The 18,069-nt window shown below is 43.2% G+C and overlaps 1 protein-coding gene across 2 annotated transcripts in view; it reads left to right on the top strand.

The window, feature by feature from the left end:
- sema3b (sema domain, immunoglobulin domain (Ig), short basic domain, secreted, (semaphorin) 3B) overlaps positions 1-18,069 on the top strand; it is a 118,996-nt gene that overhangs the window by 86,214 nt on the left and 14,713 nt on the right. For both annotated transcript variants that reach the window (XM_080763211.1, XM_080763212.1), the window contains exons 5-11: positions 8,263-8,382; positions 9,423-9,516; positions 9,749-9,868; positions 11,904-12,046; positions 12,965-13,079; positions 15,694-15,763; positions 16,589-16,733. In XM_080763211.1, coding sequence (XP_080619337.1) covers positions 8,263-8,382; positions 9,423-9,516; positions 9,749-9,868; positions 11,904-12,046; positions 12,965-13,079; positions 15,694-15,763; positions 16,589-16,733 — 807 coding nt within the window. The remainder of the gene's footprint in view (positions 1-8,262; positions 8,383-9,422; positions 9,517-9,748; positions 9,869-11,903; positions 12,047-12,964; positions 13,080-15,693; positions 15,764-16,588; positions 16,734-18,069) is intronic.

Genomic DNA, 18,069 nt, shown 5'->3' with positions numbered 1-18,069 from the left:
ATGCTGGTGAAGGGTCATGGACAGAAGTTAACCGTAGTTAGGCAGTTCTATAAGAAACAACTCTTTCTTTTCACAGGACTGCTGTAAGCACTAAACAATCAACACACTGACCACATTCACACACTCGGATGTATGTGTTACTTCTGCTCGCAAACACACCATGGCTAATAAACACCTCATAATCTAGACATACTACAGACGCACACACACACACACACACACACACACACACACACACACACACGCACACACACACACACACACACACACACACACAGTACATACAAATTCAACATACTAAATACTATTTAACTACTTGAACCGTAGCATCCCTATTTTGGGGGGTTCATTCAGCAAAAACAGCCAATCTATTTAAACGCGTTGTGAGCTTCTAGATCGGTTATTTGCAGCGAAAAGATTTTGTGTAGACGGGGAAAAAAGGGAACGGATCAATTACAGAGCCCTGGGGGACCCCCAGTCAACTACGTTTCTAGCTTTTAAGTGGTTAACTTAATGCCCTTTCGTTATTTCGCTCTTGAAAATAATCCAAGGAAATCCAATCTTCCTTGACAAATTGTATTCTCTCACGATATTTGGGCATACTTTTGGCATTTAACCACTTTGGCCAAAGAAGGGGTCGTGAATCAATCATTATGTCAGGCAAAGATCCAGGCAGTTTCATTCTTCTGTACAAAGGCAGTGATCAAAGGCATTCCTTGGCTATTACAGCGCGCAGTCTGGTGTGTCTAATGGCTGGCTATGCCACTATACTGGCTACTACTGTGTACTACTGTTCACTGTGGATGCAGTTAATTTTGAACATAATTACTCATTAACTTTATTAAACGAATTTCCGGGGCCACTCACGATGCACTCAGGTACATTGTATGACCCCCAGTGTTAATTTAACTCTGAGAGTGTACAATTAAATGGATGACACAGACTTTTACAGAATGTCTGTCGAACCAACTCCATCTCTCTTGTCTCCGTCCATGTCTGTTTTAGTCTCTCACTCTTTCCTTTTCTCTCGCTCGCTCTCAAGCGAGCTTTGAGCATTTCACACACCCATGCACACAGTACAGTACAGTATATGCATATAACACTCACGCACATCACATGTAGATGTGTGCACTCAACATGCACCCACACACAGAGCCCCATTGTCCGGAGGCCGTACTGTCAGTCAGGCAGTCACTTTATCGGACTGTTACCGAACGTAGAACGCTGAGAGGGAGAGGGAGGGGGAGAGAGAGGACTGAAACAAAGGGATCATGGATATGACAACAACTGAAACCTGCTCCAATCATTTTGATAAACACACAATATTGTTGAGGAGCGGTTTGCAGAGTACAACTATGATTATGAATACAGCCTATCACATTACCTTTAAAGTCATTATATGTAACAAGTTATTTTGATAATGTTCAGTTTCACATTCCACGTAAATGTACTCTTTGACAACTTCTTTAAAAACAGTTTTTAGTGTTTGTGTCTCTTGGATGAATGGGCTGTCAGTGGGAAGTTGCACTGAGTCTAGACTATAGTTGGCACCTTGCTGGTAAGATGGCAGCGGTGTGCATAAGGTCAATAGTGATGATAACAGAGGTGTCAACAAATATATACTAAAATCAATGTTACACACAATATTACATGAATTGTATAATGTCTCTGTTTTGACGTGAGGCTTTCATGCATTTCCTTTTTGTAATTTGATTTGGCTGAAGGCCCTTTAACGGTCTATTTCACCCTGACTGACCAATCACCATTGGGTCTATTCTGTTATATGCTCAATCAAAAACAGTTCATTATTAACAGTTATATTATTAGACATTGGAATTAACCACCTGAACCCCAATATTGTCCCTTTTCTGGACTTGCCATAATAGCCAAACATTCTGCAAAAACAACAGATAAACAAGCTTGTGTATCGGCTATTTTGGTGTAGATGGAAAGAAGGAAAAAGAAGAAACACAGGAGCTTATACAGGAGCTTATACCAAGTACCACCATAATAACTGATGTTAAAAAAAATACAGGAGCTTATACCTGCCCTTTTTGTTCCATTCCTAAACCAATAATGCTGCTGCTATTTCTAATGTGATTAACCCGTTCTCAAATCTTCTATTAACGGCTAGGTGTGCTGTCATGCTCATTTAAGCATGGCTGGAGGGCCTTTTCTTTATTATTATTATTTTTATAATTTTATTATTATTATATTATTACACTGCTGTGCGTGCATGTGTCATCATTCACACAATTGACCTCCATTCCCCTCCTCCTCATGCACATCATCTGCCCTTCGTCTTTTGAACTCTATTTAAAGCTTTTTAACTTCTTTGTATAATGTCTTTTCCCTTCTCTTCCCTCCCTCCTTCCCTCCCTCCCTCCATCTCTCTTTTTCATCCTTTTGTCACATCAAAGAGATAGCGGAGTCAGGTCCTTACCCTGCCGATGGCCTCACCTTCCTGTGTGCGCACGCGTACACACACTAACAGATGTACACAAAGGCAGACTAGATAGTCCGACAAGTAAACACAAAGTCACACATGTGCAACACACACACACACACACACACACACACACACACACACACACACACACACACACACACACACTCTTCTGTGTGCGCTCAATCTGCCTGGACAAACAGAGGTCTCTTCTGTGTTTGTCAACTGCTTAATTGGCACTTCAATTTGCCTAACACCATCACAGGCACACACAAACACTCTTGTGCATATACGCACGCACGCACACATGCAACCACACACACATACACACACACTTAAACACAGTCACACCCCAATGCTAACCCCCTGATGGCTTTCAAAGGCTGAAAGGCAGGCCTTTGTTCTAACGCAAAGAAGGGTATGGTGGTGTGCATGCATGTTTGTGTGTGTGTGTGTGTGTGTGAGAGAGAGAGAGAGAGAGAGAGAGAGAGAGGGGGGGGGGGGGGGGGGGCACAGGAAAGGCAGACAGACTCTCAGTATACCCAAAACAAACGCGCACACACACACACACACACACACACACACACACACACACACACACACACACACACACACACACACACACACACACACACACACAGAGTGGCCAGTGATTTGATATCCCAATCTGCAGTTAAACAGTCAAGGGTCAGACATGTTTCTCTATTACCCTGGCCTCCAGTTGTCCCTGCGGGTCCAACATGGTGCAACCTGATCAGTGGACAGACAGATGTTACAAGGAGCTGAGGGTAAGACAGGTTAGAGGGGGTCAGACAGGTTAGAGAGGGTCAGACAGGCAGGTGGAAAAAATGTCTAGGCGGACGGTTTGGGGAGGACAAACTGTACTGTAGGCGGTTTGCCGTTTTCACAAGAGAGTTCTCGCTTTGATTTCTGACCCTGCTGGTACATCCGAAAACCTCATTTATGCATTGTAGGATGATTATTAATTAATTGGTTATTTATTATTACATGATTACACTATAGCGCGGTGCCCGTGGGAGCCTCTACAGCGGTGCCCGTTGGGCCTACAGCTGGCCTACTTGGAACGATGCAAGTTGGAAATGCATGCCCAGCACCCAGATATTATGTCTGTGTCACAGACAGACAGACAGACAGACATACAGACAGAGAGACAGAGAGAGAGCCAGTGGTGAACATCTTTTCAACCACTGGATGAGAGAGAGGGAGAGAGAGAGACGGCTATACGTTTTATATTATGACTTGCAAGGGAGAGAGTGTCACGATCTGGTGGTTGTGATGAGGACCCAAATGCAGGACAGCCAGGCAGGTATAGTGATCAAAACTATACCTGGGTATTTTAATAAAACAGGAGGTGAACAGAAATCACAAATGCAGACTGACTAACTAAAGCAGAGTGACACCAAACAATGAACCGACAAGGACTGACTGGGGAACAAGACTAATATACACAGGAGGACTGATTACACATGAGAAACACCTGGAGAAGACATGAACATAGAACCATAACAACTAGAACAAGAACATAGAAATGCAACGTCTAGATAAGCAGAACATAGAATTAAAACTAGAACTGCACTCTGCCGAGTGCATACTTGCTTGTTGCACACTAGTAGGCCATAAATGGCCTACTAGTGCGCAAGCAGAGCGCGCAAGTACTTTCGAGAGAGAAAGTAGTCTGCGTAGTCAGTTCTGTAGAAAAATTCTCTTCTCTGAAATGGTATGGATTTCTGTCCTTTATCCTATATGTATGACTAGCTCTCAGTGATGACGTAAGAGATATGGTCATCTGTGTAGTCTGGTCCCAGCAGACCAGGCACAGATTTACAAATTACAAATCACATTACAACTACATACAGAGTATGTAGTTGTAATTTAATTAGCAGTATACCGAGGTTACTTGGTTCCAAAAAGTGAAGCCAAGTTTTTTTCAACCGTAAGTCTGTGCCTGGTTTGCTGGGACCAGTTACAACATTACGTCATCGTTGAGAACTGGGACCAGAGTACATGGTGTGTATATGTATGACTAGCTCTCAGTGATGACGTAAGAGATATGGTCATCTGTGTAGTCTGGTCCCAGCAGACCAGGCACAGATTTACAAATTACAAATCACATTACAACTACATACAGAGTATATGTAGTTGTAATTTGATTAGCAGTATACTGTGGTTACTTGGTTCCAAAAAGTGAAGCCAAGTTTTTTTCAACCGTAAGTCTGTGCCTGGTTTGCTGGGACCAGTTACAACATTACGTCATCGTGACCAGAGTACATGGTGTGTATATGACGTAATGTTGTAACTTGTAACTAGTCCCAGCAAACCAGGCACAGACTTACGGTTGAAGAAAACTTGGCTTCACTTCGAAGAGACCAAGCGAAATGATTACTTGCGCGCTCTGCTTGCGCAAGTAACAAGTAGAACATAACATAGATAAACAAGTCTGAGACCGTGACAGAGAGGGGGGGGGGTGTAGAGGAGAGGGAGGTATATGGGAGAACAGTAGTCCACCAGAGAAGCAGAAACACAGAAGCGTACTAGTGCACCTTGTAGGTTTCAGACAGTACAGTACAGTACAGTACAGTGACATGTTATTGGTTTGACAGCCAGTTGTCTGGGGAGGACAGGAGAGAACACACAGGAGAGCTTGAAGGGTTGATGGACAGCCAGAGAGGTGTGTAAGGAGAGAATGAGTGATCCATGGCGTACAGTATGGTACGATCAGCCCTCCTCCTCCCTCATGGAGCTCTGCTTGGCTGTAATGGGAGTCTGAGATGGACAGATGTGTCGGGGGAGGTCAAGAGTCTGGTTGGGGGTGGGGGTGGGGGGGCAGTGATGAAGATCAGAACAGTATTATGAAGGTCGGTGATACTAAACGGAATAGAGCTCTTCTCTTCTCCTTTGATGGACATTTGATGGACGTTTCAAATATTAAGCATATTGTTTTGTACAAACAAAGGTGCAATATATATTTTATATATTTTTTCTTAAACATTCCCCCCATGTACCACCAGTAATTATGCCCATGGAGAGTGGTCCACATTACATCGGTGGTCCATGGACCCACTGATTAGACCCAAGATGCCAACTGACGTGGCATTGTATGACGTTTATTTTTTATCAGTACAGCATGTGCATTTTTAATGGGCGTGGCTAGCGATCCAGGGCTGGGGCCAGGCTAGCAAGACATAGCTTAACTTAAAAACAATTCAACTTCGGCCTGAGTGTAATTGATCCACGGTTCATTATCAATTCATAGGCTGTGCACTGCGCCAAAGTGTGGGTATTGCGCCAACATTGGAGCAAAATTACCAAATGAAAATAAATCACACAATAATAAAATGAAAAAGCCTAAAAATAAATCACACAACCTAAAGGGGAAGAGTAACGGCGGTCACAGATACAAGACCCAAAACAAATTCTTACAGAATGTAAGACAAGAGAGATCTCCGAGAGATAAAATCACGACGAATCCAGTGATTTACGGGAAACCTTTCTGAACCAGGTGTGTCTTTCGGAGTGATTTAACCTGTTCAGGACGGTAACCCCTTTTGGTGTTTTAAGCACTATGTTATACTTTAGCTATTGAAAAATAGCAGATCTACAAGCCCGTGCTACGAGCTCGTAGATCTGCTTTTTTTTTAAACTTGTGGCGCAAATCTTTAATTATATATTCTTTCGCAAACATATTTTCAGATGGGGGTCGGTGGCCAATTACATATAATATTTGGGTTCCTTGACATGATAGTTTGAGAACCACTGACATAGGAAAAAAAAGAAAATCTCCGGTCAGGATTTAGAAGACATTTTGTAGAATGGACCTCAGGTCTAAATGTGTTAAAAGACGATGTGGAACGAGCTCGTTAGATAGCCTCAGGTAGTGCATTCCAGAGTCTAGCAGCTATGGACAGCAAGACACTGCACACATCATGTAAGCATGTGCTTTCAGCCGTAGTGGAGAAAGTACTACGTTTAACAGTATCAAATATTTTGTTACAAGTAAAAGTACACAATTATTGGTATCAAAATATACCAAAAGTAGAAAGTACTCATTATGCAGAAAGTTTTTTAAACGTATACACATTTTTTGAAAATAGCAGATCTACAAGCTCACAATGCTTCACATTGCGTGGCATTGTGTGCTTGTAGATCGGCTATTTTCTAATGGCCGAAATGTATATAGGGCTGAAGTGGCATTGGCTACTGTACATTTTGTAATAGTAATCAAAATCTACAAAGTAGTGTAACTATTAACTAAAGTTTTCAAATCATTCTAGTGGAGTAAAAGTACAACATTTGCCTCTGAGATGTAGCGAAGTAGAAGTAAAAAGTATTGAAAATTGGAAATTCAAGTAAAGGTACCTCAAAATTGTACTTAAGCACAGTAGTTGAGAGTACATGTACTTCCCACCACTGGCTTTACACACATGTACGCATGTGTTTGCAGAGTCAAGTCAAGTCAATTTTATCTTAAAAACAACAGCAGTTGACCGAAAGTGCTTTCCAGAACAAATATTCATAGTGAAAACAATAGCAATAGTACAAACATAACTCAATAATGAAACAGGCTATAAGCAAAACAAAATAACAACTAAACAGCAAACAACAACATACAAAAAAATCTCAAACTATGTTAAAAGCCAGACTAAAAAGATGGGTTGGGGCTAGCCTTAATGTGAAAAGGAAGGTCATTCCATATAGCATATAGTGTCGGAGCAGCTACAGAGAAAGTCCTTTGGTTTTAAGGTTTGACAAGGGAACTGTGAGCAGTTTGAGAGTGGAGGATCTGAGAGCTCTAGTTGCACTGTTATGAGGTCAGCCATGTATGAGGGGGCAAGACCGTTAAGAGCTTGGACAATGGAGGAATGGAAGGGGACAGAATAGAAGGGGACAGAATGCTAGGGGACAGAGGGGACAGAATGGAAGGGGACAGAATGCAAGGGTACAGAATGGAAGGGTACAGAATGCAAGGGGACAGAATGCAAGGGGACAGAATGCAAGGGGACAGAATGCAAGGGGACAGAATGGAAGGGGACAGAATGCAAGGGGACAGAATGGAAGGGGACAGAATGCAAAGGTACAGAATGCAAGGGGACAGAGGGGACAAAGAGGCCGTCACAACATGTGTTTGCAGAGGGGACAAAGAGACCATAATTATCACAACAGTGCGTTGGAGCTGGTGGGAGTGTTGCTGATGTGGACTCTGTGCTGTTGTCACAGACAGGCTGGCAGAGATGACGAGCCGTGTGAGGAATGCACATCATTACACAGACAGAGGAAGGGATAAAGTCAACACACGGACACTCCTCTTAATGAACATTGGAATCAGCGGCGGAGCATGTGTGCGTGCGTGTGCTGTGTGTACGCGTGTGCGTGTGCTGTGTGTACGCGTGTGCGTGCAAGAATGCATGTTTGTGTGTGCAGGCAGGCGTGTGAGCAAGCATGTGTGAGAGCAGGCATGCAAGTCCACCTGTACTGTGCACATAGAAAAGACTAATGTCTTACTGACAACTTTACTATTACTACTTTCTTCCATTTTCTCATTTAGTATCTCTGCGCTATACTCCTGTATACTGTGTGTCGGCATTATGACGTACAGTATAACAGAGATACAGTACACTAGCTCTGCTGGCGAAGGTGCAGCTCATGAATATGACAAGTCAAACGTTTTGAGACCGATAAATCTCAGCCTGCTCAGAAACGTTGTTTGTTTGTGTCCGTTTCTTTGTTTCTGTTTGTTTATCTCTATTGAAATAACGCGTCGTTGATGACCAATGTCTGCCCTTGTTTCTGTTCACCAGAGCGACTGCGTGAACTATGTGAAGATTGTCCACCACTACAACCGCACACACCTGTACGCCTGTGGCACCGGGGCCTTCCACCCCACCTGTGCTTATGTTGAGGTGGGACAGAAGATGGAGGTAAGAATGAGAGACAGGCAGGTGTATGGACACACAGTCAGACACTACCGCATGCAAGCACGCACGTACGCACGCACGCACGCACTGACGCACGCACGCACGCACGCACACCGCACCACACCACACCACACCACACACACACACTGCAGATCCGGACAACCGTGGGTCCGAACGGTTCTCGAGTTACGTGGATTACACATGCAGACAGACAGACAGACAGACAGACAGACAGACAGACAGACAGAGACTTGGTGCATTTATAGATGTCATTATATACTCAACATTTACAAACATTTTCATGTCAAGGACCCTTACATTTTACCGTACATGTATTTAACCATGTATCACCATCCTTCTAGGACCATGTATTTAACCATGTACCACCATCCTTCTAGGACCATGTATTTAACCATGTACCACCATCCATCCTTCTAGGACCATGTATTTAACCATGTACCACCATCCATCCTTCTAGGACCATGTATTTAACCATGTACCACCATCCATCCTTCTAGGACCATGTATTTAACCATGTACCATCCTTCCATCCTTCTAGGACCATGTATTTAACCATGTACCATCCTTCCATCCTTCTAGGACCATGTATTTAACCATGTACCATCCTTCTAGGACCATGTATTTAACCATGTACCATCCTTCTAGGACCATGTATTTAACCATGTACCACCATCCATCCTTCTAGGACCATGTATTTAACCATGTACCATCCTTCTAGGACCATGTATTTAACCATGTACCACCATCCATCCTTCTAGGACCATGTATTTAACCATGTACCATCCTTCTAGGACCATGTATTTAACCATGTACCATCCTTCTAGGACCATGTATTTAACCATGTACCATCCTTCTAGGACCATGTATTTAACCATGTACCATCCTTCTAGGACCATGTATTTAACCATGTACCATCCTTCTAGGACCATGTATTTAACCATGTACCATCCTTATAGGACCATGTATTTAACCATGTACCATCCTTCTAGGACCATGTATTTAACCATGTACCATCCTTCTAGGACCATGTGTTCAGGATCGACCCGTCCAAGGTAGAGGACGGAAAGGGGAAGAGCCCGTATGACCCCCGCCACCCTGCCGCCTCCGTGCTCATTGGTCAGTCCCCTTTTGTGCATTCTCAATTTTTTATTCGATTTTATTATATTCGATATATTTAGTCTTCATTTTAGTCATCGTAGCTTAGTTTTCATTTAGTTTCCATTTTGTCATTTAGTTTCCATTTCGTTTTCGTCAGAAGAAAAAAGGTAGTCGGCGAACATTTTTGGTCATAGTTTTAGTCGACGAAAACAACACTGATACTGTATGTAACGCTCTCCGTCTCCTATAGGTGATGAGCTGTATGCGGGCGTGGCTACAGACCTGATGGGGCGGGACTTCACCATCTTCAGGAGTCTGGGAAGGCGACCTTCCATACGCACGGAACAACATGACTCACGCTGGCTCAATGGTGTGTAATGTATGCGTGTTGACTTCTGCCTCATCTGACAAAAAGGGCTTATTGTTTGGATTTTACAGATCAAGGTTTGATCCTGTGTGATGAACGTTGTGTGTTATGAGGGGGCAGAAAACAGCCCCGGTCACGTGGTCGGTGGTTCATCCAATGAGGGGGGGGCAGAAAACAGCCCGGGTCACGTGGTTCATCCAATGAGGGGGCAGAAAACAGCCCGGGTCACGTGGTTCATCCAATGAGGGGGCAGAAAACAGCCCGGGTCACGTGGTTCATCCAATGAGGGGGCAGAAAACAGCCCGGGTCACGTGGTTCATCCAATGAGGGGGCAGAAAACAGCCCCGGTCACGTGGTTCATCCAATGAGGGGGTCAGAAAACAGCCCGGGTCACGTGGTTCATCCAATGAGGGGGCAGAAAACAGCCCCGGTCACGTGGTTCATCCAATGAGGGGGCAGAAAACAGCCCCGGTCACGTGGTTCATCCAATGAGGGGGTCAGAAAACTCTTCATCAATCTTAAGGTCCCTGCACACTGAGCACGTTTTTCGGATTTTTAGCTGCGTTTCTTTATCGGTTTTCCGAAAAACGCGTCCAGTGTGCAACCACCTTTACGCCAGTAGCAGTCTAGGTAAAAGAGCCACCATTGGCCCCATGAAGTGAACGGAGTTGTCGCATCTCTCTCATCGAAAAGATGTAGGCCTCGTGGACTCCAAATTAGGGCATTGCTTTTATCCCAAAACTCCATATATGGGCAGCAATCGACTTTACTTAGAGCTCCATGTATGGAACCTGACGGACTTGTTTGAGTCTGACGTCATGCTGACACCGCCATGCTGTGGCAGCGACACGGCATAAGAAGGTCTTCAAGCAGAGGACACATTTGGAGCAGTGAACTTGAAGCATCGCTGAGACAGACGTTCTTTAAGAGCTTGAAGGAAAAATCTGAACTGAGTCGTCTCTCCACAATCTTTCCGTTACAGATCAGTTGAAATAGCGCCATCTATAGGCCTGATGGCACGTCGCGGGTTAGACGGTTGCCATCTCTCTCTGTCCTGTACTGTCCTATAACTATAATAATAAAGGCAAATAAAAGCACCCAAAAAATAAATCTTTCTAAAAAGAAGAATATGATGACACCCGTGTGAAGTGAGGGGCGCTCTTATCATCGTACATCATCCATTCATTGTCAATGGGAGTTTAATCTTTGTGTAGGACGGAAATAGACGATTTGCTCGTCTACATGACGTACATTCTCCATTCATTGTCAATGGGAATTTAATGTTTGTGTAAGACAAAATAGATTAATATAAAATAGATATGGTCTCAGTTCATATCCCCACCAGGAAGTGTCATCTCCATATTTGGGCGACGTATCAGCCCAGTTCTACCTCCATTGACAAGGTCAATGCAAGGTTATAATAGTTTTTTTCAGCATAATTCAGTTTTAGTTAGTTTTGACAATCCTTGTTCTAATTCATTGAGTTTCAGGTTGTTTTTTTGAGTGCGGGTTTGCTATTTGCTTAGTTTTAGTTTAGTTTTGATTAGTATTAGTTTTAGTTTTATAATTATATAGATAATCCACTGTTACGTTCTTAGCTTACGTATGATTCACGATAGCTATTTTAATGTATATGATGTATTGTGTTTTTTGTTCTTGCTTAATGTAAATCGCTCTGGATTAAGAGCGTCTGCTAAATGCCTAAATTGTAAATTGTACTTGTTGTTATTTGTGTTACTAGTACAGTACCTGTTGTCAGCAGGTACTATTTGAGAAGTTTGCGGAACTTATAGATTTTTATAGCTAGATGCTTTACGTTTTCAGCGGATCAGCTGCAAATGAAATTGCACTTGCAGGAGAGTAAAGATTTTTTATGTTTGTGTAGTAATGTGTACATGTGCTTGCATTTGTCTGGCATTCACATGTCTGGTTGAATATATCCTCAGAATCCAGTATGTGCATTATTAGATTAGTTCTATTATTTAGTTAAGAGTCTTCATAGGAGAATATAACCTCCTCTCCCCCATTTCTCTTGCAGAACCAAAGTTTGTGGGCTCTTTCTGGGTTCCTGAGAGCGAGAACCCAGATGATGACAAGATCTTCTTCTTCTTCAGAGAGACTGCAGTAGAAGCCCAGGGTCTGGGCAAGTCTACGTACTCGCGCATAGGACAGCTGTGCAGGGTGAGAGGCATGGCATTCATATGGAAGATGAAGTCAGGTTGGGAAAGCCCTCACATTAATGGACATGGTCATAGGACAGCTGTGCAGGGTGAGAGGCATGGCATTCATATGGAGGATGAAGTCAGGTTGGGAAAGCCCTCACATTAATTGACATGGTCATAGGACAGCTGTGCAGGGTGAGAGGCATGGCATTCATATGGAAGATGAAGTCAGGTTGGGAAAGCCCTCACATTAATGGACATGGTCATAGGACAGCTGTGCAGGGTGAGAGGCATGGCATTCATATACTGTAGAGCGTACATGGGCAACTGGCGGCCCGAGGGCCACATGACATGCGGCCCCCACCTTCACTTAATGTGGCCCTCAGGTTAATGTCAGAATACTGATATAATATTGGTACTAATATATTCTAAATTAGTAGCTCATTGCTTCAACACAAGTATAATTAAAGGCATTTGAAATGACATAAAAATGTTAATTTTCAGGATTCCAATTCAAATATAGCAAAGAATTATTCAAGATTTCAATTCGAATATAGCAAAAATAGCCGATCTACAAGCTCAAAGCGCGACGCGTTTTGAGCTTGTAGATCGGCTATTTTAGTAATATATAGCCCTATGGAGTGAGTGTGGAAATGTGACCCTCCATCGTCAAAGTTGCCCACCCCTGATATGGAGGATGAAGTCAGGTTGGGAAAGCCCTCACATTAATGTAGGAAACGCATGTGGTCTCCGAGACAAATGTAGGATGGATGCAGATTCGATTGACATTGTAAAAAGCATACTGTGAAATGCATTGCTTATAATAAGCTAAATAGTCTTTATATTGCTCTACGTTATTTTATATATATAAAAAAGTACCATACATTTATTTTATTTGTCATTTAAATTTCAACTATATTTCCTTTCTGTTAACCAGAATGACATGGGCGGTCAGCGGAGCCTGGTCAACAAGTGGACCACCTTCCTGAAGACCCGTTTGATTTGCTCTGTACCAGGAGCTGATGGCAGTGACACATACTTTGACGAGCTACGTAAGTTACAGTGGAATAACATTTCTGAGCAACAGTTGTTGCCCTGCTGTGAATTGGATATATTACAAATCCAATAATTATTGAATGAAACATTCAACTCTGTGTTCTGGATAAGAGAGTGGACTTTTCACCAACAGTGAAATGTAAATGTTGACAAAGAACCTGAGGCATTTCTTGACACACACATTGACGTTTTAGCGGCCTGTGTTCAAACAATTGTGTTTAGTCTAAGTAGCATAATACAATTTAACAACTTGGTTAGATTAATTATACGAATGTCTGTCCATTAGTGTGTGTTTTTTTTCTTCTAGACTAAGCACATCTAAAGTCCAATTTATTTACCTCAGGGTGTTTTCAGAGTGCAGCTAAGAAATATATTCAGAACTCTCTGAAAGCCTTCCTGATGGGGCAGCAGTGATACTGGACAGTTCCTCTGTGTCGAAAGTAACACACTGACTGAATAATGCACTCAAACCGATTTTTCTCAATAAAAGCTGCAGGCTAACATCCGCTCACACCGGTTCACACAGCAATTTTGTAAAACAGACCAGGCTTTCCTGCCCCGTGGGATGCAGATGCCTGATGCCTGTTATGCTTGCATGCTGAAAATGGCTGATCGACAAGCTCACAACGAATTGCGGACGCAACGCGTTGTGAGCTTGTCGATCAGCTATTTTTAGCACGTGGAAATACAGGCTGTGAGAACTGAGACCCTTCACAATAAAAGCATGCAGCTTTCACAAGATGGCCCAAAATAAAGACAAGGAAAAGGATTAAGAATTAGGTGGCATTTCACTGCATATGAGCTATTTTTTTCTCCAAAATGTATTTAAAAAAATATATATAATAAGGAATTAATTTGGATAATGGTAATGGAGATATTGTAAAAGTTGTCACTTTATTAATCCCAACACTGTATGTATATATATATATATATATATATATATATATATATAATGTATGTATAATGTATATAGATAGGCCTATACACCGTATGGTGTGCCCCGAGATTTTTAGGCTATGAAAAGTGTGCCCTGGAGCAAAAAAGGTTGAGAAACACTGGTCTAACCAATGACTAGTCTAAACCAAAAACTGTCTAAACTAAGTACTGCACCCATGCAGAACATATTTAGCATTTACCTGAATCTCCTTGCTGTACACAAGGCTGTGATGCAATGATTCTACGGTACTGTATATGTAGTCTGGACCCATTCCACTCAGAATAAGTTGATTGTCCTGAAAGTATATAAGTCGACTTCATGTAGACCACTGGTTCCCAAACAGTGGGTCGGGACCCATTTGTGGGTCGGGACCCATGTGTGGGTCGCAGACACATTTCTTTTGGCTCCCTTTATTTTTTTGTTTCCTACATTTAGTTTTTAATTATTATTATTATTATTATTTCAATAACATTTACAAAAAACATTCCCACATTTTCCCTCAGATTTGTCACGAATTACAAACTTTTTTACAAAAATTACAATTACAATTTTTTTTTCCAGTAATTTCATGAAGAAATCAAAGATCTTCAAGCTCACAACGTGGTGCGAAGCGACGCATTGTGTGCTTGTAGATCTCCTATTTTCACCAGTTTGGGTAAAACGTCTAATTTCTATTTTGGGTCTTGAGCTGAAACGTTTTGGAACCAGTGTTCTAGACTGCTGAGGCATTAACAAGTTTTTAACAAAGTCTCCAAAGAGGATTGGTGTGGCTATCTCTGCATGTAGGCTGTAATCTCATCCGTCTAAAGCTTAACTAAATGCAACAATTGGTCCAAATTCTGACCCCACCGACGTAGTCTATAATCTGCCCACAGGGTTCCCTGTGGTTAAACTTAACAAAGGCCAAAGGAAAAGGAATACGAAATTAGGGTACATCTGTCTACAAATAAGTTCAGCTTTGATCTCAAGACATACGTAGCAGAACTAAATGTTAAACTGAACCCTCAACCCAATCACATTTTCAAAATATTCCATAGATGTGTTTATTTTTTATTTAGTGACATTTACTTCAATTTGACGTGTTAACTGTAAGACGCTCAGTGGTTTTTGGTGGGTCTTGCACCTGACCAATGAAACAATATGTGTAGCCTATAAGGAAGGCACTGGAGCACACTTGGGCAGTTAAAGGTTTTTTTTGCCAAGGTGCGAGTAAATAGACAACGTTTCGACGTAACTATAACATCTTCGTCTGGTCATAATGACGAAATAAAGGCTTTAAGTGTCTGCTCCAGTGTCTTCCTTTTGTCCTCATCCCAGTCCTGTTCCTGAGAGGCACCGGACCAGCTTAAAATAGGCTTGAGGTGCGGTGGAACCCCCTTGTGCGTAATATGTCTGTTTGTCCTGAACCAATGTAACTATGTTTGTAATGAAAGAAAATCGAGTTAAACTCAGTTCCTGGACTGAATAGGCCTCCTGCTCGAGGCTACAATGATTTCTGTCCTCCAAATTCCCCGCTGTGACCTGCACTTATCAGCAAAGTGAAAATGTCATGTTGGACATGGCCACAGGGCTATGTTTATCTTTCTCTTGACCTCTGACTTCTCCACTGTCACCTCTGACCTCTGTGTGTGTGTGTGTGTGTGTGTGTGTGTGTGTGTGTGTGTGCACATCAGGCGATGTATTCCTTCTGCAGACGAGGGACAGGAAGAACCCTCTGGTCTACACTGTCTTCTCTACTTCCAGGTCAGAGTTCACTCACTGTGGGTGTGTCTGTGAGAGCGTCTGAGGGAAAAGTGAAAATGGATTGAATTAATGGCCATGGCATGCCCCCCCCCCCCCCCCCCTACAAAAAGAGAAGAACAGTTGCAACACCTTTTTGAGTGGTGCAGCCAGCTATGTGTGTGGCTCAGTCCGTCCCTGGGTCCCTGGCTGTGTCCGAGCATGAAAATAACGTTTGGTTGGTTTTCACCACCAAGTGATGGTGACCCCCACACGGTAACTGGACCGTTTCCGAAGCGGGGCGGCTCGCCGGAACCGGGGCCGACACCCTGGGCTCGTTCCTGACTGTGGGTCTGAAACTTGGGCCCCCCGGGGACCCACACACAGAGTTGCACCACTCACTTCACACGGGTGTGATTTTTTTCTTTTGGAAGGGGGTTGTATTGTACAGTATGTATCGAACTGTGTATGTTAGTCATTTTGGTGAGAGAGAAATAACAAAGATATATTATTATGACACATTGGAGCACATTCTTTTCCTTTTTTATGATTGTGAGAGAGATGATAGTGACAGCCACAGAGATGGTTGACCACTGAAACCCTATACTTGGCTCTGTACTTTTACATTTTTGCTCAACATATGTCTTCGCCGAAAACAGCCAAGCTACAAGCTCACAATGTGTCGCAAATTATGCAAGCTTGTAGATCTGCTGTTCTCTGTGAAAGTTTGAGCATGAGCTTTGTGAGAGAAATGAGAGAGAGAGAGAGAGAGAGTGATAGGAAGAGAGAGAGAATGTTTGTTTTTCCGTGGTACCGATCTCCTGACTCTGGCTGTGACTCTCCCAGCAGCAGTGTATTTAAAGGCTCAGCCGTGTGTCTTTACACCATGAATGACATCCGGAGAGCCTTCCTGGGGCCGTTCGCCCACAAAGAGGGGCCCAACTATCAGTGGGTCCCGTTCCAGGGAAAGGTCCCCTACCCTCGTCCTGGCATGGTGAGTAAATACAATAGAAGAGAATAAGGATAGAATAGCGGCAGATTTGCAAATAATAAAGGTGTTAAATTTACTCTGAGAGTGTACATGCATGGGCTCCGTCTAAAACCCCTAGGGGTCCCTAAAGCATTGCTCGACTAAGTAAGTAGCCTTGCCGAGCCATGAGGCCCATATGGGCAGGAGCCTATCTCCTGTTTCTGTAGCGTGAGGCAACTTGATGTACAAGTACACCCTCTGGACATGACTCTAGTATGTCGCAGGGACTTACCCCCAATCCAACCCTTGATGCTGAGTGTCAAGCAGGGAGGCACTGGGTCCCATTTTTAGAGTCTTTGGTATGACCCGGCCAGGGATTGAGCCCCGACCTCCCAGTCTCAGGGCGGACACTCTAACCACAAGGCCACTGAGCTGGTAAGTGCTCGACTAGCAGACCTCTTAACATTGAAACCTTTCTGAGCTACTGTATGCATATAGACGGTTTTAGCCCCCTGTATGCTAACCCTCCTCTGCCTGAAACCTTCCAATCCCTCAATCCTCTCAATGGTTGGTCATTAGCGTTCTTACTGTACATGCAGCTAAGAACCAGAAGGGTTTCTCACACAGCTTTTTACAGCTATTAGCTGCAGCCGTAGCACAACCATCTCCATTGTGTGACTACCGAACCTGCATTTGACCCACAGTAAACCCTCCCACTTTTCTCACACCATATCGCCTCACTGGACTGTTTCTCACACCATATCACCTCACTGGACTGTTTCTCACACCATATCACCTCACTGGACTGTTTCTCACACCATATCACCTCACTGGACTGTTTCTCACACCATATCACCTCACTGGACTGTTTCTCACACCATATCACCTCACTGGACTGTTTCTCACACCATATCACCTCACTGGACTGTTTCTCACACCATATCACCTCACTGGACTGTTTCTCACACCATATCACCTCACTGGACTGTTTCTCACACCATATCACCTCACTGGACTGTTTCTCACACCATATCACCTCACTGGACTGTTTCTCACACTATATCACCTCACTGGACTGTTTCTCACACCATATCACCTCAATGGACTGTTTCTCACACCATATCACCTCACTGGACTGTTTCTCACAACATATCACCTCACTGGACTGTTTCTCACACCATATCACCTCACTGGACTGTTTCTCACACCATATCACCTCACTGGACTGTTTCTCACACTATATCACCTCACTGGACTGCGGAACTTAAGAGAATGATTTGAAGAACGCATTGAACGAAAGGGGAATTATTACACATTTTTGAGCGGTGCTAACGGCTCCAACATTTGACCATGTGTGTTT

Source organism: Protomyctophum bolini, assembly GCF_963924005.1.
Source record: "Protomyctophum bolini genome assembly, chromosome: 5".
NCBI classification, from domain to species: domain Eukaryota; kingdom Metazoa; phylum Chordata; class Actinopteri; order Myctophiformes; family Myctophidae; genus Protomyctophum; species Protomyctophum bolini.
The sequence above is the reverse complement of the archived record's forward strand: the minus strand, read 5'-3'. Positions and strand labels throughout refer to the sequence as shown.